Source organism: Beta vulgaris, chromosome 2 (assembly GCF_026745355.1).
Source record: "Beta vulgaris subsp. vulgaris cultivar EL10 chromosome 2, EL10.2, whole genome shotgun sequence".
Classification (NCBI taxonomy): domain Eukaryota; kingdom Viridiplantae; phylum Streptophyta; class Magnoliopsida; order Caryophyllales; family Amaranthaceae; genus Beta; species Beta vulgaris.
The window spans coordinates 50,172,403-50,199,412 of NC_079203.1; the positions used below are offsets into that span (position 1 = coordinate 50,172,403).

The following is a 27,010-nucleotide window of genomic DNA, read 5'->3' on the forward strand; positions in this document are numbered from 1 at the left end:
ATACCTAAGTCGTCGCCCCTCTCTCTTTTTCTCTCTAAAACCTTAGCCTTCCCTACCCCTTCTTCATCAGTTAGGGGTTATCATAGATGTTTTCATCCATGATAAGCCCCCTTTCCCCTTTTATTTTCAATTTTTAGTTATTTTTCTTGTTTTGTTGAATAAATTAGTATCTCTTTATAAGATTCTTTTAGTCTTTGTTGTGGAGATCTCCTTTTTCCCTGTGAGAGTTGTGAGTATGGTTTTTTTTTTTGTTTTTAGGTATGAGAAATTATTCTCATTGGTTGAAGTTCGAGACTCAACATGAAGGTATTGAAATTTCGGATGCGGTAAACATGGCTCGATCAAGAATGTTCTTCTGAAATTATGTCAAAATGATATACTTCCTATCAATAGCTGCTTGATTAAGCAAATACAAGGGGGTTGCGCTATATTGCTCGATCTGTTTCATTGTAGTTTGTTCGAAAACGAATTTGATTTAACCTTGTTTTATTGCGTCTTGTTTTTCTTTAGTATCTATTGTAGATGTCGTTTGACCTTCAGTTAATGAAATTTCTCCTTAAAAAACATCTCTTTAAGAGGGGAAAAAGTCGAGTACTAAGAATGAACCACTATTTCACACTTCCTCAGCGTATGCTCATGTGTTAAAAATCATTACTTTGTTTTTTTGAAAGAGAAATTTCATTAATTGAAGGCCAAACGACATCTACAATAGGTATTAAAGTAAAACAAGATACAATTAAACAAGACTAAATCAAATTCGTCTTCGAAGAAACTACAATGAACCAGATCGAACAATACAGCACAACCCTCTTGTATTTGGTGAATCAAACAGCTATTGATGAGGAAGTCTATCATTCTGATATAGTTTGGGAAGAACATTCTTGATCGAGTCAGGTTGACCGCATCCGAGATTCCAATACCTTCATGTTGAGTCTCGAATTTCAACCAATGAGAATAATTTCTCATACATAAAAACAAAAGAGCCATGCTCACAACTCCCATAGGGGAGAGGAGATTTCCAAAACAGAAACTAAAAACCCCATAACAGGATTTGAGAAAATCTCATAAAGAGAGACTAATTTATTGAACAAAACAAGAAAATAAATTAAAAACTGGAAATAAAAGGGGAAAAGGGGCTTACCATGGATGAAAACATCCATGGCAGCCCCTAATTGATGAAGGGGTAGGGGAGGCTAGGGTTTGAGAGAGAGAAAAAGAAAGGGGCTGCTGATTATAAATAATTGTTTGGATAAAAAAAAAATCATTACTTTGTATTTTTGTGGTTAAGTAGGCAAAGTTATGTATTATATAATCATTTAACTTATGAATTAACTTTTGAAAAAGTATTTTTATTGTTCGTCAAATTAACTTTTACAAGTAGCTTTTAGGTTGTAGCTTTTGTCAAAAGTTAAGATTATTAGCTTTTGAGTAAAGCTACCATTTTAACGTATTATTTATACATAAGAATCTTGTCAACCGACAACTGCTACTATTACCATATAACTATATTTTAGACAAATAATTTCACATCTAAAAGCTAAGAGTTACCTCCACATAAAAAACCAGCTGACAACTAAATAAAAAGCTAACAACTACTTTTGCCTAAAAGTCCCATGTTGGCCGGCCTAAGATAGGCACACCCAGACATTCATTAGCATTATTTTTAATTGTAACATTGGAAGAACGTCTAAATTTAGAGATTTGTGGCACTGTGTGTGGTAAATAAAATTGAAAAGATATCCATGTGAAATAAAAAAAAAAGGCAAGCTGCAAGCTACAACTATCTTCAAAAATCCAAAATAAGAAGCTGTTGAAAATAATAGAACTGATAAAAGTATATATTTCCTCCATTTCATATTATTCGCTACACTTCTCAATTCACGAACTCCTAAGCAATTTTTGGAGAAGAAAGAGGTAAAAGAGTAAAAATAAAAGGGACTCATGAGAAAGATAGAGAGAGTTTATTGCCTAAAAAAGAAGTGTAGCAAGTAATGTGAAATTTCCCACAATGAAAACTGTGCGAGTATTACGAAACGAAGGAAGTAGATAAAGTCATAGAGAGATTGCACCAGCTTAAAGTTAGTTGTTTGGCCAATGATGAAGCAATAACTAATTTATCTGGGTGCTTGTGCTGGGATTTAGCTTCTAGGACCACGCAAATGACATTGACATTATCTAATTACTGCATCTTTATTCTTTACCCACATCTTCACCAACCTTTTTCTTTCCAGGAACTTGTAGTTTTACCTACAAAATATGCAAACTTCCCTAACCTCAATCTACCCTTTTCATCCTTCACGTTTTGGTTCTGTGATCTCATCGTTGCTATTTATCCTAATGATCAGGCTGGTAGACTTTTAAAAGAAAAGCTTTTGTGGCCATGCTCCACTTACCCAACTTATTTGAATGCTTGTTTGTTTGTGACTTTAATTTGTGTATGCATGCATTATTGACCTTCCTGTTTTAATTCACACTTTTTAGACTGACTTAAGAATTACACAATTCTAAATACTTTGTTTCTCTTGAATTACAGTTGATATAATACATGATCTAGGAACACACATCGACCATGTTTGGTAAATGGCTTTTTCATTGTTTCTGGCTTTTCAATTTGGTTAAACAACCAAAAAAGTGTTTGGTTATTGGCTTTTTGGTTCGCTGAAAAGCTGGCTTTTAAGCCAAAATAAAAAAGCTGTCTAAAGCAGCTTTTTGGATTGGCTTTTGGCTTATTGATCTACAAACTCTCTAATAAATAACCAACAACCACAACTAATTTTGCCACACTATTGCAAACAGCTAGCTTGAACAACCAACTTAAAAAGCCAACATACAACCAATAATGCTTCCAGACAGTCAAACAAGCCAACTAAACCAGTCAAAAACCAAACTGTCGATTGCCAAACAACCCCGATCATCACTTCTTATATTTCTATTGAAAATCAAATTAGTTAGCAGATATATTTACAAAGACCCTTGGTAATCAAATAATGTATAATCTCCTTACATGCCTCGTAAGTTGGCCTTTGGTAATGAATTTGTTGTGTTAATAACTTTTGAGACTTTAGTAAGGAAAACGTCGGCAGATATAATTACCAAATTAAATCCCTTGGTAAACAAATTATGTACTATTGTGCATTATTATTATTAATTATCATTGATTTATCACTTAATGAAGAAAAACAGATCAAGATTACGTGTAAGACTAGTATAAATTACACTATTACTATTGGTATGTATAAAATCTCATAAAAGACCGCCATATTATGATTATATAGTAAGTAGTAACACGAGGGTAACTTTGATATGACCTCTTTATGATAAAAGATGAACCATCATCTAAGAGTAACTCATTTAACTTATAAAGTGACTCTTTTAACTTTTTTGACGGAAAAAGAATCTTTTAACTTATAAAGTAATCCTTTCAGAAAAAGAACCAAGGTGGTCTTATTCTAATTATTATCATCATACAATCGAGACTGTCAAACCAAATAAGTCGTTAGAACTTAGAGTTTTACATAATTAATATTAGGAGTAGATGATCAACTCAAGTATACATATATATAGAGCTTGGGTCTAATAATACAAGAAAGAGAAATACGTACGTTCTCTTAATAATGGGAAGATTGACAAACATTGCAATGAGACCTAAAAAAAAAGTACTTGAAAGCATTGTTGTTAAAATCCCGATCCGGATCTTACGATTCTACGATTTTACGATCCTGGAGGATCTCACCGATCCTGATCCTACGTAGGATCTTAATTTTGTAGGATCTTTCGATCCTGCCCAACCACAAAAAATCACATGGTAGGATCTTAACATGATTCTACGATCCTACAACTCTACGATCCGATCCTACCGTATAAAAATCATAAAGTACTTTCACATATTATATTTCTCCTACTAGAATTTGGTCGTATGTTACTTCAATCTTATAGTATTGAAAAACTATCATCATTTGCTAATTAAAAAATTCATTATTAATATGTCTAAATTTTTAACACGAGGTTCTCACCATATTTTAGTATAATTATCTCTATTTCACCGAATTGTAGGATCTTACGATCCTACATTCCGATCCCACCGATTCGATTCTACCAACCCCTACGATCCAAAGTAGGATCCCGATCCTGATAACATTGCTTGAAAGTTCAATAAATCCGTCCGACATCGTATTGAAGGGAGTTGCTGAGCTAACAATAAAAACTACCCAAAAGTAGGTCAGTTTTCCTCATCATCATGGAATAAAAGGTGTGCGATTGTCGTAATCATCAGTCCACGAAAATTATGGTTAATTTGCATAAAATGATCATTGATATTGATTGTGGCTTAATAGCCTAAAGAGTAAAGACATAGACCATGATATAGGATGTGCCAGCCCATGATCAATTTAAGAGATGGAGAACCAAACATCTTCATGCTAAAGATCTCAAAAAATCAAAAGGGATGAAATTAGAATTTTGATGAAATATGTACTCTTTCTCTAAGAAATTAAAATATATGGCCCTACAAAAATTGGTTTTTTTTTTCCATAACAATACAACAACTGTATAGATTTAAGTATTTATTTTCACAATAACTCGATAAAACTCATATGTATGACATAGTCAATTAAATATATAATTCACATAATTTTAGAGGAGGTTCTATTCCTCGTCCGATTCCTCCTTAGGATGCTTCGTAGTTTTTTAATTGTTTGTTTTTCTTCTTTTGGCGCCTGTATTGTGCCTCTATTTGAATAAAAAAAAAGTATATAATTCACATAAAGTTATAATTGATATCGAAGAAGATAGGGAGCAAGATACATTTATTATATATGGAATTAGATAATAATTATGAGAATAATGTACATAATTAAATATGTCATATTTAGCACTACGTAACATTTGGTGCATAAGTTAGAAAAACCATAAACCGAGTGTATAATAAATGCATTCTTGAGACCATATATTAATCATTAATCATGATTTATAATTCGAGGATTTAGACGGCTCAAAAAGAAGTATAAAGAAAAGAAAGGTGAGAAAATGCCAAAATGGTGGCGTCCAAATAATAGAGTAACATTAGGTCATTATTAATATAGCCTATTCACAACAAATAATTAACATATTTTTGTTGATTGTAGATAATAGATATTACGCTTGAAGTTGAAGGTTTAGGTTCACGAAATTGCAAAAATAATAATTGAAAATTGACTATTTTGTCTGATTTTATAATAAAAATGAAACAAAAAATATGTGGTCTTGAAACAAGAATTGCCAATGAGACATGTGGTCTCAAACAAAAGATTTGTGGCCTTAAAACAAAACATCTAATGAGAATTGAGATAATATATTCATTTTGACTATATTCAAATAATTACTAATAGGTGAAGACGTGAAGTACTTCAAAGATATTAATAGACAAAATTATATATTAACAAATATAAAACTCAAATTGTTGCATGAAACACAGGAAACATATCTAAGGCATGTTTTCCCTAGCTTATTTTCAGTGCAGTTCAATTCAATTCAATTCAATTCAGTTCAGCTCTGGACATTACTTTTACTCTCACATATCACTATTCATTTCAGTTCAGTTCAATTCAATTTAGTTTAGTTAAGTTCAATTCAGTTAAGTTCAGTGTAATTCAGTTCAGCTGTTTTATGCCTAAGAGAACATGCCCTTAATGACGAACTAATTTAGGCTAACAGAATCACAAAAATGAAATGATATTCTAGTTAAGCTAAGTGGTTGTTCACTTTTTTGGTATATAGAAAATTATGTAGACCATAGAAATTCTCATAATTTTCTGAATTGGATATTTCTTTGGTTGACAAGAAGTGGGGAAATTGGATAACAAAATTTGTTGGGAAATTGAAATTCCCACAAAACATTGGAATTTATTCACCTAACCCCCCTTGATCATTCAGAATTCCCCACATCAATTAATTAGAATTTAAAATCCTTGATGTCAACCAAACACATTAGTCAATTTCGTAGGAATTACAAAAGAGAAATAACTTACTAGGTAATAGAACTGCGCATGCGAACTTGATTCCTATATATACCAAACAACCACTAATTAAAATTTTACCTCAATCAATTAATAAAGGAAAGTACAAGGGTATAAATCTATATTTTGTACCAAATTGGTCTGTTTCCATAATGAAAAAAGATCTTAGTAGGTTCTTAGATGAGAATCGGAATGCATGACATATAGGAAAAACTTTGTTGGTAAACAAGCAATATTGAAATTAGATAGAAAAATCAAAGAAGGGTTAATATTAATAGTAATGGAGTTTTAACTAACAATAATTGAGAGTAATAGAAAGGTAAAAGTCGGTCTACCCATGAAGCTAAGTTACTCTTTCGTCTCATTCTCTTCTATACTAATCCATACCTCCTTATAATTTATGACACTTAAGAAAATCTATAGCAAAAAACTTTGCTCACCCATACATTTTCTCTTCTACACAAACAAGCAAACTCAACTTCTCTTTATAAATACATTTCTATAACTACATATCTTTCCAATATCAAAACAACAACTTTTACTTACTTTTGTAAAAACTAACATTTTTACTACTTATTTGCATATTCATTCATTATATTGTGTTTTCACACTTCTAACATTGCACAAAAAAAAACACACACATGACACATCCAATGTCTCTAAAATTTCATTTTCTCATACTTGGTCTTACCATTCTTTTTTCTTCGTTTTCTCATGTTTGTCTTTCTAGCTACCCTTTGCCTGAACATAATTCTAAGAATTACATTACAAATTCTTCTTCTACTAACAACATTATTCAAGATGATTATGATGTGAGTTACGACGACGACGATTTTGATTCACAATATCTCGTTAATTACGACACGGTGATCCTAGACCGTATCAAACATTCACATCGAGCTCGATCCAGAGACCATGCCCATGCCCCTGCATCTTCACCTTCAAGAATAGTTAATGTAGATCATTATATTAAGTCAGGAAGAAGAAGAGATCACACTAAGGTACGTAATTATTACTTTATTTACTGCTCTATCAGTAGTCCATTATACTTCCTCCGTTCCATAATAAGTGAAACACTTCTCTCTGTTATGTGAGAGTTTTTTTAGAGAAATGTTTCACTTATTATGGAACGGAGGAAGTAGGATTAACGTACTAGTTAATGGTTGATCAAGTTCGATAGTTTCATTTATCCTCTGAAACAATAAACTTTACGTTAACCCGTAATCTAGTTGATGTGTGCTTTGAATTTTAATTATTATGTTGTTAATCAGAACTTTGTAATAGTTTTAGATGTATTTTGATTGTTTTTTTGCTTTGATTTTTACTTGAAAAAGGCTTTTAAGAAAGCTTGGAAAGAAGCTTGTTACACGAATGCTAGAGTTCTCCTGGTGCCCAGACATAAGAAGTATAGGCTCAGGCCGATTAAGTTCTCCGGACCCTGTCACTCTCCCCTTATAATAAAGGTAAACTAGTTTTTAGGCTCGGACTATACCCCGAGTAATCATAATGTTCATTTATCAGTATACAAGCTTGAGGTCATGTGATCAAATCTTATATTATGCACGTCATGTTTTTGGCTTCTTTTCATTTTGATCAAGCAAATATTTTTGGGTGTTATGTTTTGTTAGATAAAAGGGACAATTGAGGCGTCTACCAATATAGCAAATTACAAAAATCGACAACAATGGCTTGTATTCGAAAATTTACGCAACTTCAAGGTTGAAGGTGGAGGTACCATTGATGGTAGAGGACATATATGGTGGCAGAATTCTTGTAAGGTCAACAAAACCAAGGTAATATTGTATGCTCATACTCTAACAAGATCCCACATGACTATATTTTCATACGCGTATAAATCACAAATGATGGTCAAAGTGAAGTTTGTGAATAGTGTAAAATATCAAAGTGTAAAGCATTAAAATGAAACTGGGAGAGAGTACATGTTGCTTTTTTGAAATAATTTCTCATCCTTTTTTCTTTGGATTTTGTTTCTCATTTTTTGCAGCCTTGTCAACATGCGCCTACGGTATGATATTCATTTCATAAGCTCCATTTTATTATTATTGGCCTAGATGAAAATTTATTATGATGCTATATTTGTAACATAAGTTAATCTTATGAGGAACTAACTCATTTCTGTTAAATTGTTGGTTAAGGCTGTAACATTTATTGGATGCAAAAACTTCATAGTAGATGGACTGAAGATAACGAATGCTCAACAAATGCACTTGACATTTCAAAAATGTGCAGCTGTAAGAGCTTCAAATATATTCATAAGAGCACCAGGGAATAGTCCTAATACTGATGGAATTCATGTCACTGAGACGAGAAACATTCAAATTACAAGATCTCTTATTAGAACAGGTAACTGAAAAATGAGTCACTTTCTAAACATATGCGATGATATAAACTACTTCCTTCGTTCCAAAATATAGTTCTTGTTTCTTTTTGCACATTTTTCCAGACATTTTGACGTATGATATCTTTTGTATTAGTAAACAAATATAAAAAGTTGATATTATCAATGTATATATTGTGGCGAATCTAACAAAATTTTGCATGAGTATGTTTTTTTTTATATATATATTAGTGAGAGTATTTAGTCAAAGTTTTTAAAGTTTAACTCCCAAAAGAGAAACATGAACTATATTTTGAGATGGAGGGAGTATATATGAAAGAATATGCCATAAGTTAAATCTTATTAAGTATCAATCTCCTAATACAGTTTCAAATATCAATGCAGAAAATTAGTGGTTAGAATCATCTCAGATTGTATTCACTCCACGCTTTTTCACTTGTTTGACTTTATCAAGTCTTGATTTTAATATCAATCTAAACTTATTTTTCTTTGAACTAAGTGAAAATAATAATGTAAAAATAGCATGGTTCACTAAAATAACTTGTCTAGACACTGTTCTACACATGTTAGGAACCCAAAGTGGGTCAAAATTTAATACTATCATCAATATTATGTCAAATCTACATTTCATATTCAAGGTACTAGATAATAAGTTGTGTAGGGATATATAAAAAAATACAATCCTTCGAAGACAATCATCTCCGGTACTCTAGAGGATCCAGACTCGTCTAATTCATACGCAAAAAATTATCAATTTATCATCATTGTAAAGTATGGTTAGTCTTCTCACAAATATCTAAATTATGTTTTACTAATTTAGACAATTATGTCCAAGTCTAGGTGATGATTGTGTATCAATAGTAAGTGGATCAAAAGATGTTCAAGTATCAGAAATAACTTGTGGACCAGGCCATGGAATCAGGTATAAACTCAACTCTAACTACTAACCAATTTCATTCTATATTCACCCAATTCCTTTCTATATTTTACTTTCTTTGATTTGAGATCATTGACCATTTTCTTTTTCTTGTCTACTTGTTTTCTGCTTTTCTAATCACATAATACTTGTGCTTCAATAATAATTTCCTTTCGAAAATTTTGGTCACAGTATTGGAAGCCTAGGCAAAGGTCATTCAAAGGCCCATGTTTCAAATGTATTGGTAAACAAGGCAAGACTTTCTGGAACACAAAATGGAGTGAGAATAAAGACTTGGCAGGTAAGAGTTAGCTCTTCTCCATTAGTTAGGTCCTCCACAAAATTATAATGCAAAATTCCATCTACGTTTATTGGACTTTGAAATTTCCACTTTCTTATGTTATACCATCTCCGTCTCTACCAAGCAAGGTTTGGTTTAGTGGTAAAGATTTCGTCTCATAATTTTAAAATCATGGGATCAAATCTCACTATGGGCTCTTTGGGGGTGAGGTTTCCCTTACCTTTCCCCTCCTTCCAAGAAGCCTGACCTGCAAACCTGACTCGTTGTACCTGTGCGAGGTACTAGTTCAGTAGGGTCCTTAATCTTACCAACTAAAAAAAACATCTCCGTTGTTAAAAGTTTGTTATGTTTCGACATTTTTTATTATTTACAAACTTCACTTTAATCATGATATCTGATTTATACGTAAGGAAAACTATATTCAATCTCCTTAATATGTATAGTTCAAATATCTACTTTTTATAATTTTTACAAATACATAACTAGAGATTTTAGTAGAATTTTGCATTGGCATACGTGAAAAGTGAATGTGTAACACTCTTTTACAAGCAGAGATAGTATAAAATTGCACATAATTAGGTGAAAAGCCCAAAAATATTAATTTGTTGCCTTATATATTGGTTGCAGGGAGGCCAAGGATATGCAAAGAATGTTGTCTTTCAAAATATCGTAATGCACAATGTTAGCAATCCAATAATCATTGATCAACATTATTGTGATCAGAAAACACCTTGTCCTGAAATGGTAATATATACATACAACCTTGTATTTATATACATGTAATATGTGAGAATAGCTATTAAGGACCTTAGCGTAGTTCTATGCAATTGATTTTGGAACAATATTTCACCTGGATTTAGGTTGTGTTTGGTCTAACTCTTTAAGATAACTGTCTTTGCAACCCAAAGAACAATTTACCCTTCTACAAACCAAACACAAAACTAATCATCTTGATTATGATTTCATTCCAACCAAACACAATCTTATACTTCCTCTGTTATTTTTCAAATGTAATATTTAATTTTCTTACCCTCACCAAAGACGCAAATATTACATCTAGAAAAAACAAAAGAAGTAGCTACTAAGTGATAGTCCGCATTTATAATCAAATTTCGGGTTTTTTTTTTTATATATAACAAATATTAAATATTCATCACTTTGTAACATACTAACATGTTATACTTGTTTTGCCAAATACGTACAGAAATCAGCAGTACATGTACAAGATGTAGTCTACAAAAACATCAAAGGAACAAGTTTTACAGAAGCAGCCATAAAATTAGATTGCAGCAAAAACCATAAATGTCGAGGAATAGTGTTGCAAAACATAGACTTGGTAACGATAAAAGGAAAAAAAGCGGCAAAGGCTGAATGTAAAAATGTGGAATTATTTCACAGAGGGAAAGTTTCACCGGGATGCTCTCATGAAACTTAGATGTAATCAATTAACATACGTATAGTTCTTACTTCTTAGTATAGTTCATGCCTTCGTGATACCGTGTACATATATAAAGATATTTGTTCATAATTGATTGATCATTGGCCAATATTTCATAGCTCCAGATCTTTAGCTTGTATCATATAATTGAAGGGGAAAAAAACTTTGCACTCTATACAACACGTGCACTGTAAATTAGACGACACAAAAATCACTGATATAGCTATCGAGGAGTCTCAGACACATAAGAGTGAGCGACCGCTCATGGCATCCAATTTTAAGGGGCCCCACATATGTTTTATTTTCTTACTTTTAGGTTCTTTGAGTTTAGATGGAAAATACGGTTGTTAATCCAAAAATTTTACCGCTAATCTATGCACGTTTTTTTTTTTCCATATTTCATAACTTATTCTAGTTTTATCCTCGGTATATCTTTAACATATATTCTTTTAGATCTAAGTTGTTTCCTTGGTAAAAAAGTAAAAACAACATTGAAGCATTTAAGAAAGTTAATTCATTTTCAATAATTTTTATTAAAAAATTAAATTAGTTATTAATAATACGGGATTAGAAATCTGTTTTATATCCCTATAAAACCCATGCTTAATGCGTGGCACAGCCGCACAAGGCCCCTAAATTATCTTATACGTCCTTAATATTATATAGTTAGTTGGAAATTCACCTTATAACCTGAAAAACTAATTCTCCCAATTACGGTGTTTGGAGGTAGGAATCTCTTAAACTGCCTATTACTCTCGAGTTTCTTAGACCAAAAAAACGTTAGGAGACTCAAAGTCCTCCGTACCAACTAATAATAAAGCAGCAACGATCATGTTGTATTCATGCAACTTTCATGGGCTCAGTTCAAACCAGGCGTTACCTAGCATTGGTCCAAGTGAGTTACAAGGTTACGAGATCCAGGGCCATTCTAATTACCTAGTCCAAGCCTGAGATGGGCCACATATAGGATTAACTGTAAATCTGTAATGAACTAATGATAGAAATATTCTCTATCATATAACATTAGGAATTCTTCACCATTTGAACGGGTTGTTACTTGTTAGGACATCATTGTTTAGGAAAACAATTCTTGATTAGTACACAGAAATTTGGCATATGTTAAGTAATACTACCACATATCTAACCATTTGAAGCTTAAAGATGACAAACAAATCTTACTACAGAACGGTATGACATGCATACCAACATTATATACGACAATTTAGAGCTCGCACCATATTTATTCAAACCTTCATGACATGAACATGAAATGATAAGAACCCAATCCGAGTTAATCCACGTATCATCATATTATGCAAACTCCTTACATTTTATATAGTAATTGTCAATGCTTGGTAAATAACTTGAAATAACACAAAACAAAACATGAATCTATCCTGTTGCTAAATAATTTCTCATAGAACCACAAAACCAATCTATTCTTTTGACTTTTCATCTTCACAATTTGTTTGGATAGCAACAAAAATACGAAAGTATAATGATATGTGGAGTTTCGCTTTTCCTCCAAATCTCTCTAATATTAGAGAAATGATGTTTACAAAGAGGGAAGAAAAATATGTCCCTTTCTCTTCCCCCAACCTCTTATCCAAACAAGGGAGTGCGTTTTTCTTCAATTTCTCTTATTCAAACAAAGTGTAAGAGTCGTAAATATTTACATGATAGATTACCAAAATGCTAATGTAGCATGTAGGTAAAACTGAATCACATAAGGTCTAGTGTGATCCACGTGCCTATTTTGGTCAGCAGCCAAACTAGCACATCATTATTGTTTTTCAATTCTTTGGGTTTCACGGGATGCATAGTAATCAAATTTCATCCAATAAATCTTTTGTCAATGTAGTACAACGATGGATGTCCTGCCAACTAAACTCTCTCCTCCATGACCTTTAAATTTTAATGACACTGATGATCAATATTCACGGAGGACTAAAGTGCTATGAATGAAACTCGCTCAACCATGCAAAATGCAATTGACTGCTTCTGCTCCAGCACTAAATCACATGTTCCACCAAATATATTTCTTGGTTTCTTATATGCACAAAAGTAACCCTCTAGAAAAATTCTCTTGCCCTAGTAAAAAATCTAACACGAAAAGTTGAACCCAACTATAAATAAATTAGAAAAAGCATCTCACGGCTCTTTAGATATCACCGTCGTTTTCAGATTTTTGGTTTTTTGCATTTGAAAGTCATATAATATATGTTCTATAATGGATAAAAAGTTAGTCAAAGTTATTAGAAACATGATGATTATGAAAACTGACAACTAAAAAAATGAAAACCGCTTTTTCTGGTTTCTTGTTTTTAGTTCTAAAAAAAACTGAAAGCTAAAAACAGAAAACGATAACGAACGAGCCCTCATTTATAAGTTTTTTTTTGACAATATGATAAACAGTTATAAGTTATTGTGAAGTGTGACTTGCGCGAGAGATATTCTCGGCACGAGTGGTGCGCCCGCACCAAACACAGGTGCGCCCGCACCAAGGAGGGGTGCGCCCGCACACTCGTTACGACAGATTTCAACGTTGAGGCAGAAGCAAATGGTGCGCCCGCACCAGAAGTCGGTGCGCCCGCACCAAAAGGTGGTGCGCCCGCACCTATCGGGAATTCGGCTTTTTCCCGGTTTTCTGTTTCTCGATTAATGAGGGTTTAAATAGTGCCCTAATTGTATGCTTTGTTTTCAACCACAAAATACTAGAGAGAGATTAGAGAAAACACAATAGAGAAGATTAGAGAGAGTCTTTGAGATTCAATTGAATTGAATCTTGCCTATTGTATTTGTAATCGTCTCGTTCATAGTGAAACGATCTTTTTCCCTGCCTTGAGGACGTAGCTATCACGTTGATAGTGAACCTCGTTAAATTTGTGTGTCCTTTATTCGCTTTCTTGTTTTCTTGTGTGTGTGCTTGGTTGTTGTGAATTCTTGTTGGTTTAATTTAAACGCTTCCGCATAACAGTTATAACATACATACTGATTATGTAACGCAATAAGGGTCTTTTCTTTTTGTTTTGAGGGATAAAATGGGAGAGATAAAGATAAGAGGATGGGAATAAGAGAAATGTTGTGTTTATTTAGGAGAGGAGAATTTGAGGGGCATAAGAATAGGAATAAAACACCCCCTATCTTACTAGATCTATACCTAAGAAGGGGTGATGTAAAGGAAGAGAGAAATGGAGGGTTATTAAAGGCATTTTGATTAATTTGCCACTTATTCTAGTCTTGTTCCCAACTCATACCAAACAAGGAAAAAGACTTTTTTTACCTTATCCCATCTATTAATTCTTTAATTTTATCCCACTCTCTTATCCTCGTATTCTCTATCTCTCGTGCCAAACGCATAAGTGATATACGGCAAACATTACACACAAAATTCTACAGTATTCATTATTTTAAAAATACAACCTAAATTAAATGATTTCTTCGTCTAAGCAAATATATCGTGTAATCCGATTGTATATTTATACAGAGTTGGTATCTAAGAATTCACATACCTAAAAGAAATATAGGTTCCTCCATTTTCCTTAATTAATACTCTAATGTTCAAGAACTGTACAAACTGGAGCATCTTATAGTCCTTAGGGAACAATTGAGTCACACGATTTCACTTTCAGAAAGAGAATCTAGAATGGAATAGTTTACATCCTTCCATACATGATACATTATTCACTCCTCTCCAAGAGTGGAGCTTGGATAAGGTCCATATCCTATGTCAATGCCACAATGCCTATGGCCTATGAAAGGATCTTTATCTACTTATGAATTCTCAACACGTCATACACAAAGAGACAGGGAGACAACTCATACAACCTAGCACAAAGAATATGTCAAAGCATCCAAAAAGGAAAAAAGAAAAAGAAACCCATGACCCTACAGTGAAAAGGTGTTGCTAAGAAGCTGGAATGTGAGAGCTTGAAAGATGGTAACCTAAGCAAAATAAGTGACAAGATTTAAGTGGGTTTGAACCCCACTGTCTAAAACTGAAGGCTCCAAAGTCAAATCAACCCTTTAGGGCTAGGGATGGAAATGGGTGGGATTTGGGGCGGGTGGAGCATCACCCGCATCCGTCACCCGCATCCATCCGCTCCACCCGCATCCATCCATCCATCACCCACCGGGTGAAACGGGTGGGTCGGGTGATAAACGGGTGAAACCATGTAGTATATTTTGTAAGAAATTTGTGATATGATATGCATGATATAAAATATTTCTATCAAAAATATAAAAAGTAAGTAAGTTTACATGTAAAACTTAATAAATGGGTAATGTGTTGGAGGTTAAACGGGTGATGGATCGGGTGACGGGTGAAAAAATTCTTACCCACCACCCGCTTTCCATCCATTTAAATCGGGTTTTTCATCCATTTAAAAAACCGGGTTAAACGGGTGATGGATCATCCATCACCCATTTCCATCCTTATTTAGGGCCCTTTCCCAAGTAGTAGTATAACTTAATGTACTTGGTCCTCGTCATATGCAATATGCATTACACGTAGAGCTGTCAATTCAATTACTCGAGTCTGGTCCAAATTGAGTCATCTTAGGTTTGCTTTGGTCATGTTCGGCTGGGTCGTGTGCGGGTCGGGAACAGGCCTAACAGGTCATCAAGTCCAAACACTTGCCATGTTTGGGAAAGTGTAAAATTCATCATATAACAAAAGCCAAAACCACTCTGGCATTCCAACAGCGTGAACATTAACCAAGCAAACTCAATCCAATATCACCCATAATGCAACCAACCATAAGAAGTGGACACAAACAACTAATTATTAATCCCATATCAGTTGCTCCTTTGTCTTGAATCCTGTATATGCCACTCTGTAACACGGGAATTATATTACCAAATGTTGAACTTTGAGTTACTACCTCAGTAACCTCACTGAAGAAATTGATATTAGGACCAACAACGCCATGAGCAATATTCACTCCATATGTCTCAACCACTAGATATGACTTATAGGCTATATGTCTCAACCACTAGATACTCACAGACAACAGGTTCATTGATCTTCTCTTAAAGATCAAACTACAATGAGAATCATAAACGATCTAACGACCTATTACACAGTTGGTTATAGATGATGATAGTAATAATAATAATGACTACAAATAATTTAGTTATTAAAAAAAATCTGAAAGATTACTTGTCAATGCTGATGGTAATGGCACTTCATCTCTAAACATATAGGTTTCTTCAAAGCAAACACCACCACCTATGAAGACAAAAAAAAAATTTGAGAATGGACAGAATTCACCGTGCACATTGGCATAATACTCTCCACAAAATTATTTATAAATTTAGTTCAATAGTTCTATCATTTATTTCCAGTTAACAGACATACCATAAAAGCGATCAGCAAGGACTCGCGACCATCTTTTTCATTCATCTTCAATGGCAGTCCAAACTTTAATCTTACAAGAAATCATATCATGTACTTAGCCATTAAGAGGGTGTTTGGTAGGGAAAATGTAAACGGAATGGAAAGGATTTGGATAAGGAGGGGAAATAGAAATAATAACCGTTACCTTTAATTGTTGTTTGGTATCTTAGTGGAATGGAAACAATTGAGAGGATTATGATTGAGGAAGGAAACATGATTTGTTTCCACTAGTTTGATAAGGGTAACAAATGGGGGGATTATGTTTCCCTTTGGAAACGGTATTTGTTACTTAACACTCATACCAAACAATTAGAAATGGAAACACTTATTTGAATCCGTTTCCTATATCAAAATTTTCCATACCAAACACCCTCTAAATAATGATCAAGCTTTTATCAAATAAGGTAAATTCCTAGTTAGACCTCATTGTAGGAACCCAACAAAATTCTACATAATGTATGTCATGTGAAGACTCAATAAACAACGTGGAGGATAAAAGTTAAAATGTTTGTTATCCACAATTCCACCTCTCTTATCAGAAAAGGTGGAGCTTGTCTATGTTAGATTACGAAAACGACATAATTGTGGAATAATCATGCTTGGCAAATAGTAATTTCGGCATTGTGATTTGTGAGGGCCAGATTCACTGCCTTACCTTATTTGCTTAGCTTTACCGGAAACTAGTTGACAAGTAAACATGTTTAAAAAATGGACGTATTCTGCTCCTGTCATCACAGGAGTAGAAATTTCTATATACTTCTCAACTTCAGGCATTTTAAGTCTAAAAAATTATATCAGATGGGGATACCAGGCAACAGTAAAATCCAATTTAGCCCAAACTCCTTAATCAACTATGCTGCCACATGTTTCAAGGCCCAAATTATTAGTGAGTGCCTCAGTATAGGCACGCATTAGTGAGAGAAGCAACACAGCAAAAGATAAGACATCATTAAACAGACAGAAGCAAAACCATTTGAACTGGATCTTCTCCAGAAATCAACAAAATGATGAATACAACACTATACCCAGGAGAGAGGTAAGGCCAGCTTGTGTGTACCTTTCCAGTTGCTTTGTTTCCTACTGGTGGTCCACCTGCATAGCCCTTCAGTGAGGTTTGCTTTAATAGTCAACGTCCAACGTAAAGCTGGGGTGATAGCTTTCCCTTTTGCATGGCAACACACTCTATAAATACCAAACTAACTAGCAAATAACAAGTAGCTAGCTTATTTTGGCACAAGTGGACCACAAAAGATGGGATATTTGCAAGGAAAGCGGAAGTTTTAAGAGAGCTTTGAGTGGCCTACTGTTTGTCACCTCTCTCTCTCTCTCAAACAACTAGTCCAAACAAAGTGGCGCCGGGGGGGGGGGGAGCGGGAAGAGAAGAGTTCGTAAGTAAAAGATGCAGTTAAAAATTTCGAGTCTTTCACAGTAAAACACAAATCGTACTCTTTTTTAGTGCATAGATTTTGTTCCTGTTTCTCAGGAACTGTCAACTAGGGACATGGAAGCAATTTCAACACAGGGCAACTATAACAGGAGATTCAAGAGGATCTGTGTATTTTGTGGTAGCAGAGCTGGACACAAACCCTTATTTGATGAAGCAGCTCTTGAACTTGGCCAATTGCTGGTAATTCCTCTTATATAAGTGTTTTTACATGGTTCTGTTTCATTTTATGTATGACCCTGTTTAATGTAACATGATATGCTTTTGAAGGTGGAAAGAAAAATCAATTTGGTTTATGGAGGAGGAAGTATTGGCCTTATGGGAACCATATCTAAGACTGTATTTCAAGGTGGATGCCATGTTCTCGGGTATGCTTTCTCGTTGATCATTGTCGATTATTTAACCAAGGGATTATTGAAGGAGACAAAATGAGAATGCTCACAATAGCCTTTTAAATATTCTTCCTTAAGGGATTATCTATTGATTGATGAGTGAATTCATGTTTTACTGTCTACAGCATAATTCCTAGATTGCTCCTGCCAGTAGAGGTAACACGTCTATCATCCTCAAGATAGCTAATGTACTTTCATAAAAAGTTCTTTACTAATAGCCATTCAATCTAGATAGTAGGAGAAACACATGGGGAAGTGAAGATAGTTGCAGACATGCATCAGAGGAAGTCAGAAATGGAAAAACATGCTGATGCTTTTATTGCTCTTCCTGGTAGGAATTCGCATTCTTTTCTTCATTGTATATAGAAAAGATTCAAGATTTTATTTTTCAGGTGGTTATGGAACCATGGAAGAACTATTAGAAATGATAACTTGGTCCCAGTTGGGAATTCATGCGAAACCTGTAAGGAATTCTCTCGTTGCTCTTATATTGCTTCCACCATTATGCTTACCATCTCCCATTGCTATTAATTTGACGCAAAATTTTCAACCGGAAAAAAGGTTGGCTTGTTGAACGTAGGGGGGTACTTCAACAGCTTGCTTACGTTATTTGACAAAGGGGTCGAGGAGGGTTTCATTAAAAGGACAGCAAGAGACATAGTGATCTTAGCAGATTCAGCAGAAGAGCTGCTAAAGAAGATGGAAGTACGTTCTCTTTCATAGAAAAACAACACTCCAGCAAAACTAAATTATATAAATTAGAAGATTGTTGGAAAAGTACAAGAAATGATGTCTTTTTGTGAATGTTGCAGGAATATGCACCAGCACATGATACCGTTGCACCCGGGACAAATCTGGGAATCTGAGCAATAATTGTACGATGAAAAAAGAATCCACTAGTCCTACTTTATCTTTTATATACTCCTATAGGAGAACTTAATACATAAAAGTTCTGCCTTGAAGTGGAAGAAATAATAAACCATTTTCCTCCACCTGCACAATTTATCAGATATCTTTGGGTCTCTCAATCACAACGACCTGTCTTTGCCTCTATCTCTAAACATATATTATATGCACACATGTCAGTCCAAAGAGATAGCAACAATGCTAAAGGGCTAGAAGGATCAGGTTGACTGTCATTTTCCACTCTTTACACTATCATAATGGGTTATTGGGTTACAGTGGAAATGATCTTATCCCATTTATTTCGGAACAAATATTCTAGTGGCTTCAATCTAGTCAGTTTCTAGTGCATGTACTTCATTCATGGTTGTCCTGCACAAGATCATTCGTGCTACAACCGTCTTAGCCACTCTTGTTCGCTAGCAAATGATACGACAGAGTAAAGCTTTGTGGGTAGATTGATCCTCTTTGAACTAGACACTTTTAGATACATAAAAAAATAACCCACTCTTTACTTTTCAAAGACGTTTTGCATGTCATTATGTTCGTAAAGTGACTGCGAAAATCTCAGTGTATCAAAGGCATCCATCTTCTTAAATTATCAAAACTTAGAATGGTCTCGTATCTATCTTAAATCATCCAAGGATGAGAGATCTAAAAGCTTAAGCTAATTCACTTCATCTAAAATAAGGAGAAACTCTTCTGAATTTATTCTCATCTGGGTGAAGTTTGAGTGTTTGACCCTATTTTGACACTAACGTATAGGAAAAAACCTATTCTTGTGATATATTGTTAGATTCGTTTCAAGTACGTTTCATAAATGTATTTCTCATCATTTTTACTAATACGAAATTAATTTTATTTGCCAAAAACTAAATAAAAATTTGAAGGTTCAGTTTGGTCTGAATATTTTTAGTATGGTCTACACCTAGTCTCATGTTAACAAGAATATGTAACAGGTTCCTAGAATAAGGTAAAGTGAACATAGCCTAAATCATGATCTCCTATAGAGAACAATAAGTTGCCAAGCTAAAACTAGCTAAGACCCATAAACCATTATGGAGTTATAGGAGCCTTTTGCGTATCTTGGACCGTGTTTCCAAGTTAGCCAAACATATACAACAAGCTCCACTCTTTCACATCCGGAAACATAGAATTACCGACAAAACTAAGAGACCCTGAACTTCCCAAGCAGGGGGTTATTACCCAAAACAATTATGTATAATTATATATGTCTAGGATACAGATATTCAAAGCTATAACTGCTGCTTTTTTTAATAATTAAGATTTTTTATTATAGTAAAACAGTAAAAAGTGTAAAACTTAATACAACAAGATAGGTGATATAACTTAATGAAATCACCGTAATTATGATCTTATGGTGTTGATGGGGGAAGTAAACTCAATGGAATTTATTCGATTTACTTTGAAGGCAACATTGTAACGTTCTCATGGTGTTGAAGGGAGATGCACACAAAATTCTCATCGAATGAATACATCATCTATGACAAGTGTCTCAGTTTGAAATTATAAACTACAACCAAAGTAGAGACTCACAGTGAATACAACAGCAAGATTGACAGTTACATGATCTATCATGTGTGTCATAGTTTAACAAAACATAAACCACAACCAAAGTAGAGACTTACAGCAAACGCAACAGCAAGCTTGACAGTCCCACTCACTGTCTAGAGCCATGCAAACCATTGGTAGATCAACAAAATGTATTTGCTAGTCCAATACCACCAACTTGCATTGTATACTGGAAGAGATAAAATGCATCAGAATTAGGAGGATAATGAGTTGCACGAAAGTCGTGAAATAAAGCTGCCTACACACTCACATAATAATGCAATTTACTTGAATAGTGGTCTTATGCTTTAAAAGAGGCTACCTGCAAAAAATGTCCTACTGTCTCACTTTCTCCACATACAGCAATAAAATTATACTAGTCTCATTATTAATAGGGGAATCAAACTGCAGCAAACGAACATTAGGAAACTGTTACCTTAAGAATAGAAATCAGCATAACTCATAGGCCTTGACCTGCAGAAGGCACAAAAGTATCCGCAAGAATTATAAAATCTGCCATGACTCTTATATGTTAAAGTAATCCAACAGACTAGCAGAGGGCAGTTGAAGATTGATTTGGAAAGGAAGGCATCCTCTAGGATGGATAAATAAGGACTATGCAAGTCTTGGAAACTGGAAAGTGGAGTAATATCAGATAGTATTAGCAGAGAAAACTGTTCCCTATGCAATCTGTTTGCGCCATCTCACAGTCACAGATGAGCCTCGAGAAAAGTATACAATATTCCCAATATATAGTTCACTGTAAATGTCGGAAAAAGGTGAGTATAGAAGCTCAAAACACAAGCACAAGATCCATGGGAAGTAAAAAAAATGGATGAAGGGCATTGAATTTATTTAGTGCATTGTATTTATTTATTTACAGCCAAACCACGTGTTCCATAACAGATTGCTATCATATAAGACTTGCACCCGTATCTTGGTATTTACATTCCCGTAATTCTTCTTCCTCTCTATTTGAAGGCATGCATCCAGAGTCATAATTATCTAAACAGAACATCTGACACTGGGGGTTTTCAGAAATTGCAGAGTCCACATTCTCAATCATAACTAAATCATCCTGCTCACTTAATGAAGCAGCAGCTTCTTCTTCAACACAAGGAACTTCACTGTGTAATTCAGGAATATCCAGTAGAAGAGCGTCAAGAGAAGACTTAGCAGAAAATCTCTCTTGCGACGAGAATTTCACATCCAATATTGGAATTCCGAAATCCACAATAGCGGGGCTTTGTAGTTTGAGAACGTTCAGCAGTACACCAGGACACTCTTTTGCAGTCTCTTCATTAGAAGAGGAGCTAATGTTGTCTTCTGCTACTTCTAATGTAGAACCGGAGGTATCACTGTCATGGGAAACAGAGGGATCACTAACAAATGTTTGTTTTGAGCCATCCACATTTGAAACACTAATCTCTGTTTTAACTTGATCGAAATCAACTTCAATACAAGTAGAATCACCAGGGGAATTATCACTATCATGTTCTCTAAAAAGAAGGCTATGTTCATCAACAGATTCGGTTGTTTCTTCAAATCCGTTGGTAGCAACAAAAGATTCTTGTTCTATTACTAGAGTATCCTTGCTGGCACTATTACTGCCATCAACGTGGACAGAAGGGATTACACACTCATCAGATTGGCTCGACTCTGATAGGCAAGTTTTCCCACTCGCTTCTTCACTGGAGATATCAGCAGTTTCTTCAACCATATCAGTATCAATGGAAGTGGAAGATAAGAAACCAGCAAGTGCAGAAGCTAGAGCATCGTCAATTGATAATGCTTTCTTTGGACTTCCTTTCGGGGAGTCCTTTACTACTTCAAAGGGGTCATTTCCTCCCTCAGCATCAACACAAGAAAAGTCCGGTGCAGTGACAACAAGACTAGGAAGTAACTGAGAAGCATTACTAGTGGATGAAGATACATGATCAAGTTGTATACAGGGGGGCAGATACACATTCAAGGGTGGCAAAGACATGTCCTGGAGTTGACCTTCATCCTTCTGAATTGACTTGGATTTAATGATACCAGGAGCACCATTTCCTCCATTCAAGATGGAAATGGATTCAGAATCAGTGCAAGAGAATTCAGGAGCAGTAGTCTTAGTGCAAGCTGTCACCGGAAACCTAGCCGTGCTCACAAACCAATCCACTTGCTGCTCTACCCTTTCAAGTCTTGCTTCCATGTTGCTAATAGGCTTTAACATGTTTTCCTCAAACCTCGAACAGAAGAGTTCAATTTTTGCAACTCGAGAAACAAGTTCATCGAGAGTTCTCTCTATTCGACTACAAGGTACGTCATCCCATTTACTAGTAGAATTAGGATTGCTATGTGAACCTGACCCTTGTACAGGAAAGTCGGGTTGTGACATGTGTGGAGATGCACCATTAAGCATCGTGCTCTGTATACTTTTTGAGCGAGAAGTATAAGATCTCATATTCGCAGCTATTGACTTGTGTTCACTATCTTGGAGCTTCCTTTCTCCTACAGCCGAATCACTTTGTTCTTGCGCTCGGTTCCTTTGAGATTTAGACAGCTGCAAAAGTGTCGGAATGAGCAAAGACATCGTAGCACTTTCAGACGAGGTCTCCATTGGGACAGTTGAAGGACCGGTATAAGCAGGTGCCACAGGATCAGCAAACACGTAAACTTCATCTATGCAAATATAATCGCCGCTCTGAATAGATAGCAAACGAAGAGTTACAGACATGACCGGATCAGCATCAGAAATCTCTGCAGTAGCCTCAAAACAATCCTGAAAAATTTGTCAATGGAAAACAATTAGTCATAAGAGTTTAAAATCATAACCATAGATATCTTTTTACTACATCAATACCAAAGGATGCCTACAAAACTACATGGGCAGTCATGAGTTATCAATATCTCAGATAGCACATGCGTTTCACATGCAAAATACTAAGCCTAAATAGGAGATCTACAGGAACAAAAAGGAAGCACAAACTAAAAGAGGATAAAAGGATGGGAGAAAAAGGGCTTTAAAAAGATTAATGAATAGGATGCCTAGAGGGTAAGAAGTAGGAGAGCTGACAAAACTAACCAGCCTTGAAAGTAAAGAGCAATAAGGGGTTCGGAACATAATTAGTTGACTTGCAGCCTAAAAATCACCAAATGCAAAAGACCTGAAGAATAGTGTATCAGGCCCAAAATGCTCTAGGTCGATCTGGGGGGTCAAAGAACTTTCAACGTTCTTTATATTAAGTAGTTCACAGAAGTGAAAATAAGCAGATGAGATAAAGGAATGATAAACTTAAGTCAATTCATTTCAATATTCTGATGTAAAGGTTCAATATTTTACAGATTCTTATGATAGCAGTAGAAAATGCATTTTTGACCTGTGTTATTCTACTTAAAAGGGAGAAACTAAAAAATTGCATCTCATGTATTTTGCAACCTGAAAAAGAATTGATCCAACATGCAAATGACCGACCTTGTGAGTAACAAACCTAATCCTGACTTAAACCACCTGTTTGACAGGTCTACATTTATACCTGATTGCCTCGTTCCATGAAGCTCTCATCTTTCTTTGACAGAATAGAGGAAGTTTGCACTTTCACATCCACCCAACCATCTTCATTGGCACTCCCGCCACTTTCAGATCTGATATCCCCTTCTTGAGAGCTTCTATTGGAGCTACCAGAACTTGTCGACAAAGATCCCACATCATCAGACTCTTGCAATAGCTCCTCAATTCTAGCAGCAGCACCACAGCGAACTGTACAAAGGTACTCATTCTCACCTTTCTCATCATTTGCACAGTATATCTCATAGACTCTAGCAGTACTACGAACATAGACCTGCTTGATTTCATGTTGCTGTGGGAACAAAACTGAACAAAGGAAAACATTAGCCCAATGCAAGCAACAAAAGAGAAATAAAAATAGCATATAAACTAATGCATACAAAAGTTAAATTGTAACAGCTTCTGTTGTGAACATTATGGAAAAAAAATTGTCACCAAGAACCTATGTTACTGTACTTGTGTCGGGGGTACGTTAATAAACTATTTTGTGAGGCCAAAATGAAGTGTCGAAGTCTCCATACCATGTCGACATGGTGACACGAGTACGTAAGGTGAAAACGAAGACTTCGATTAGCATAGCCAAGAATCACTAGCAAAGTCATGAAATTAATGTGCTCAGATACAGAAATTCCAGCGTCAGCATTGGATGGGTGGGCTGTTTAGAGGTGGACATCAAAATAATCGAGCAGAAACTGGGTTATCAAAATGATGCGATTTCTTCTCTCATTACATTATTCTCTCAGCATCATTCAGATATTGCGTGCATTGAACTCTTCTTGAAGGCCCGAGCAGGCAGCAGGTCTCTAAAATCCACATAATCCTGCTTCACAGGCCAGAATACGAAAAACATTCACTAGCTCACATCAACGAGATTAACATCGCATGCCACCTTATACATAGTGCACTTCTCCAAGGACATGGAGTATCAAGAAAAAAGAATGAAATCCGCTGGAATACCAATTGGAAGACATATCTGAACTAAAATTAAAATCAACCCAAATTCCATTCAATCACTTTTTCCTTCCCCCAACCAGATACTACAATACTCTCGTAATGGTTAGTTGTCTACACATAGTTTGCGTTTTTCTTTGTAAAATAGAAGAATAGTCCCCTTATAGATCCACCTCCATTGTGAATCTTACGCCCAAAACATTAAGCATATTCAAACTTTTAATCAAAACAATTTCTCAATTAGACAAAATTTCTTTACTTCCATAAGTTCAGACTTCATTCACCACCATAACCCCCCCCCCCCAAAGCCCACCCAAAATATGTCAAAAAAACATCAAAATGAAGTTAGCGATTCTCTAAAGTTGACATTAGCCTCAATCAAATCAAATTGAGATTGGAGCTCTAAGTTTGACATCAATAGAACAAATAATACTTCTTCCGTTTCAAAATACTTGACACGGTTTGACTTTTGCATTATTTTCACACTCTAATGATTCTGACCATGTTTTGTGATTTTTCAGTAAGCAAAAATATAGTCATGTACGATCTTATTAGATTCGTCTTAGTGTATACTTTCAAGATATAACTTTTATAATTTGTACTCATAATACGAATTGGCAAATGCGTTAGAAAAAGTGTATCAAGTATTCTGAAACATAGAAAGTGCGATGCAAATAAATAAACAAATAAATGAAAGTGATTCAAAAATTGATCACCTCTCTCATCATACTCAAAATCAACGAAACAATTCGAAACATAACATCAAGATTCAAGCATTAGAAAATATAAAAAATCATGAAAATACCAACTCATTCAAAGGCAAAATGAAGTTAGCTCATACGCAAAAATACCAAAACATTGAGAAAAGAACAAAATGTTTGAACGAGTAATTCCATAATCAATTAGATAATCATAATTAATCGTGATGTCGGAGTTAAACGAAAAGGAAAAGACTTACTTGTGAGCTCGCAAGGGGCGAAATCCGGTGAGGGACGTCGGAGAATAAGAGGAGATTTGGGGGTGGTATGAACAGATTGATCGGAATTGGAATTGGAATTGGAATTGGAAAGAGAATCGACGGCGGAATCACTCGAATCGCAAGTGATGGCATCGTCGAGGGAGCCGCGAATGATCGGCCATGATGAACTTGTTTTTATGGCGGAAATCAGCGATTTGTCAGGGTTTTCAGTTTCCATTGATGCTCGATTTCTACTGTCACTGAACTGAGAGGAGAAATGACACAAAGATATATACTACACAGAAAGACAAGATAGAGTGTTTGGGGCTTTGCCGCTTTGGGCAATTGGTACACGGGCCAAATTGCAGCCCAAAAAACATAAAATGTGCCGAAGTAATGAACATCAATTGTTCTTCAATGAATATCAAGTATACCGTGAATCAATAAACACCAACTATTCATCAATGAACATCGATCAGATATTATCTCTTATATTCATCTTTTTTTTTTCTTATTGTTCATTACTGATTCAGATGTTCATTGAGTTTCGTGTGTTGTTCTTTTGTTCTACTTTCATCTTCATGTTGCTTAGTTTGTTTATTTAAGATGTTCTTTTGTTTATTGTATTATAATGCGAAATGACGTTATATAGAATGGTGTGCACCATTCTCATGGTTCTACCACTTCTACCATCTAATTTGCAGGGTTTGGGGGTTTTGGAGAAGAATGATGAGAACAAATAAACAGACACGCTTTGTAACTACAAATTTAATCATACGTCCGAGTGTGCAGTGAGTTAGTGACATGATACATCCAACGCTTCTTTTTCAAGGGC

General features: G+C 34.9%; 3 protein-coding genes across 4 annotated transcripts; 2 read left to right on the top strand and 1 right to left on the bottom strand.

Annotated features, from left to right (window-relative positions):
• Positions 1-6,376: 6,376 nt before the first annotated feature.
• LOC104907864 (polygalacturonase QRT2) lies at positions 6,377-11,118 on the top strand. 2 transcript variants are annotated; one of them, XM_010696883.4, is made up of 9 exons: positions 6,389-6,994; positions 7,328-7,456; positions 7,622-7,786; positions 7,999-8,019; positions 8,150-8,357; positions 9,193-9,274; positions 9,461-9,569; positions 10,197-10,313; positions 10,774-11,118. In XM_010696883.4, the coding sequence occupies exons 1-9, from the start codon at positions 6,635-6,637 to the stop codon at positions 11,002-11,004; spliced, it is 1,422 nt and encodes a 473-aa protein (XP_010695185.2). In that variant the 5' UTR covers positions 6,389-6,634; the 3' UTR covers positions 11,005-11,118. The 2 variants fall into 2 exon arrangements, with proteins under 2 accessions (XP_057248726.1, XP_010695185.2); XM_057392743.1 differs by lacking the exon at positions 10,197-10,313 and having other exon boundaries at positions 6,377-6,994.
• Positions 11,119-17,179: 6,061 nt separating this feature from the next.
• LOC104907856 (cytokinin riboside 5'-monophosphate phosphoribohydrolase LOG8) lies at positions 17,180-19,333 on the top strand. Its single transcript, XM_010696875.4, has 8 exons — positions 17,180-17,441; positions 17,889-18,032; positions 18,120-18,217; positions 18,367-18,397; positions 18,473-18,572; positions 18,634-18,704; positions 18,803-18,946; positions 19,054-19,333. The coding sequence occupies exons 2-8, from the start codon at positions 17,907-17,909 to the stop codon at positions 19,105-19,107; spliced, it is 624 nt and encodes a 207-aa protein (XP_010695177.1). The 5' UTR covers positions 17,180-17,441; positions 17,889-17,906; the 3' UTR covers positions 19,108-19,333.
• Positions 19,334-21,539: 2,206 nt separating this feature from the next.
• Positions 21,540-26,467, bottom strand: LOC104907850 (hypothetical protein). The gene is made up of 3 exons (XM_019252486.3): positions 26,176-26,467; positions 24,235-24,572; positions 21,540-23,480 (listed from the first exon to the last, which is right to left on the bottom strand). Exons 1-3 carry the CDS (start codon positions 26,411-26,413, stop codon positions 21,630-21,632), a joined length of 2,427 nt encoding a protein of 808 aa, XP_019108031.1. The 5' UTR covers positions 26,414-26,467; the 3' UTR covers positions 21,540-21,629.
• Between the last annotated feature and the right edge of the window lie 543 nt (positions 26,468-27,010).

Coding starts and splice junctions, on each gene's coding strand:
- LOC104907864 (XM_010696883.4), top strand. CDS start 6,635: ATGACACATCCAATGTCTCTAAAATTTCATTTTCTCATACTTGGTCTT. Junction 6,995..7,327: donor GAAGAAGAGATCACACTAAG/GTACGTAATTAT, acceptor TACTTGAAAAAG/GCTTTTAAGAAAGCTTGGAA. Junction 7,457..7,621: donor ACTCTCCCCTTATAATAAAG/GTAAACTAGTTT, acceptor ATGTTTTGTTAG/ATAAAAGGGACAATTGAGGC.
- LOC104907856 (XM_010696875.4), top strand. CDS start 17,907: ATGGAAGCAATTTCAACACAGGGCAACTATAACAGGAGATTCAAGAGG. Junction 18,033..18,119: donor TTGAACTTGGCCAATTGCTG/GTAATTCCTCTT, acceptor ATGCTTTTGAAG/GTGGAAAGAAAAATCAATTT. Junction 18,398..18,472: donor GATTGCTCCTGCCAGTAGAG/GTAACACGTCTA, acceptor CATTCAATCTAG/ATAGTAGGAGAAACACATGG.
- LOC104907850 (XM_019252486.3), bottom strand. CDS start 26,413: ATGGAAACTGAAAACCCTGACAAATCGCTGATTTCCGCCATAAAAACA. Junction 24,573..26,175: donor CGCCCCTTGCGAGCTCACAA/GTAAGTCTTTTC, acceptor TCCTTTGTTCAG/TTTTGTTCCCACAGCAACAT. Junction 23,481..24,234: donor TCATGGAACGAGGCAATCAG/GTATAAATGTAG, acceptor CAAATTTTTCAG/GATTGTTTTGAGGCTACTGC.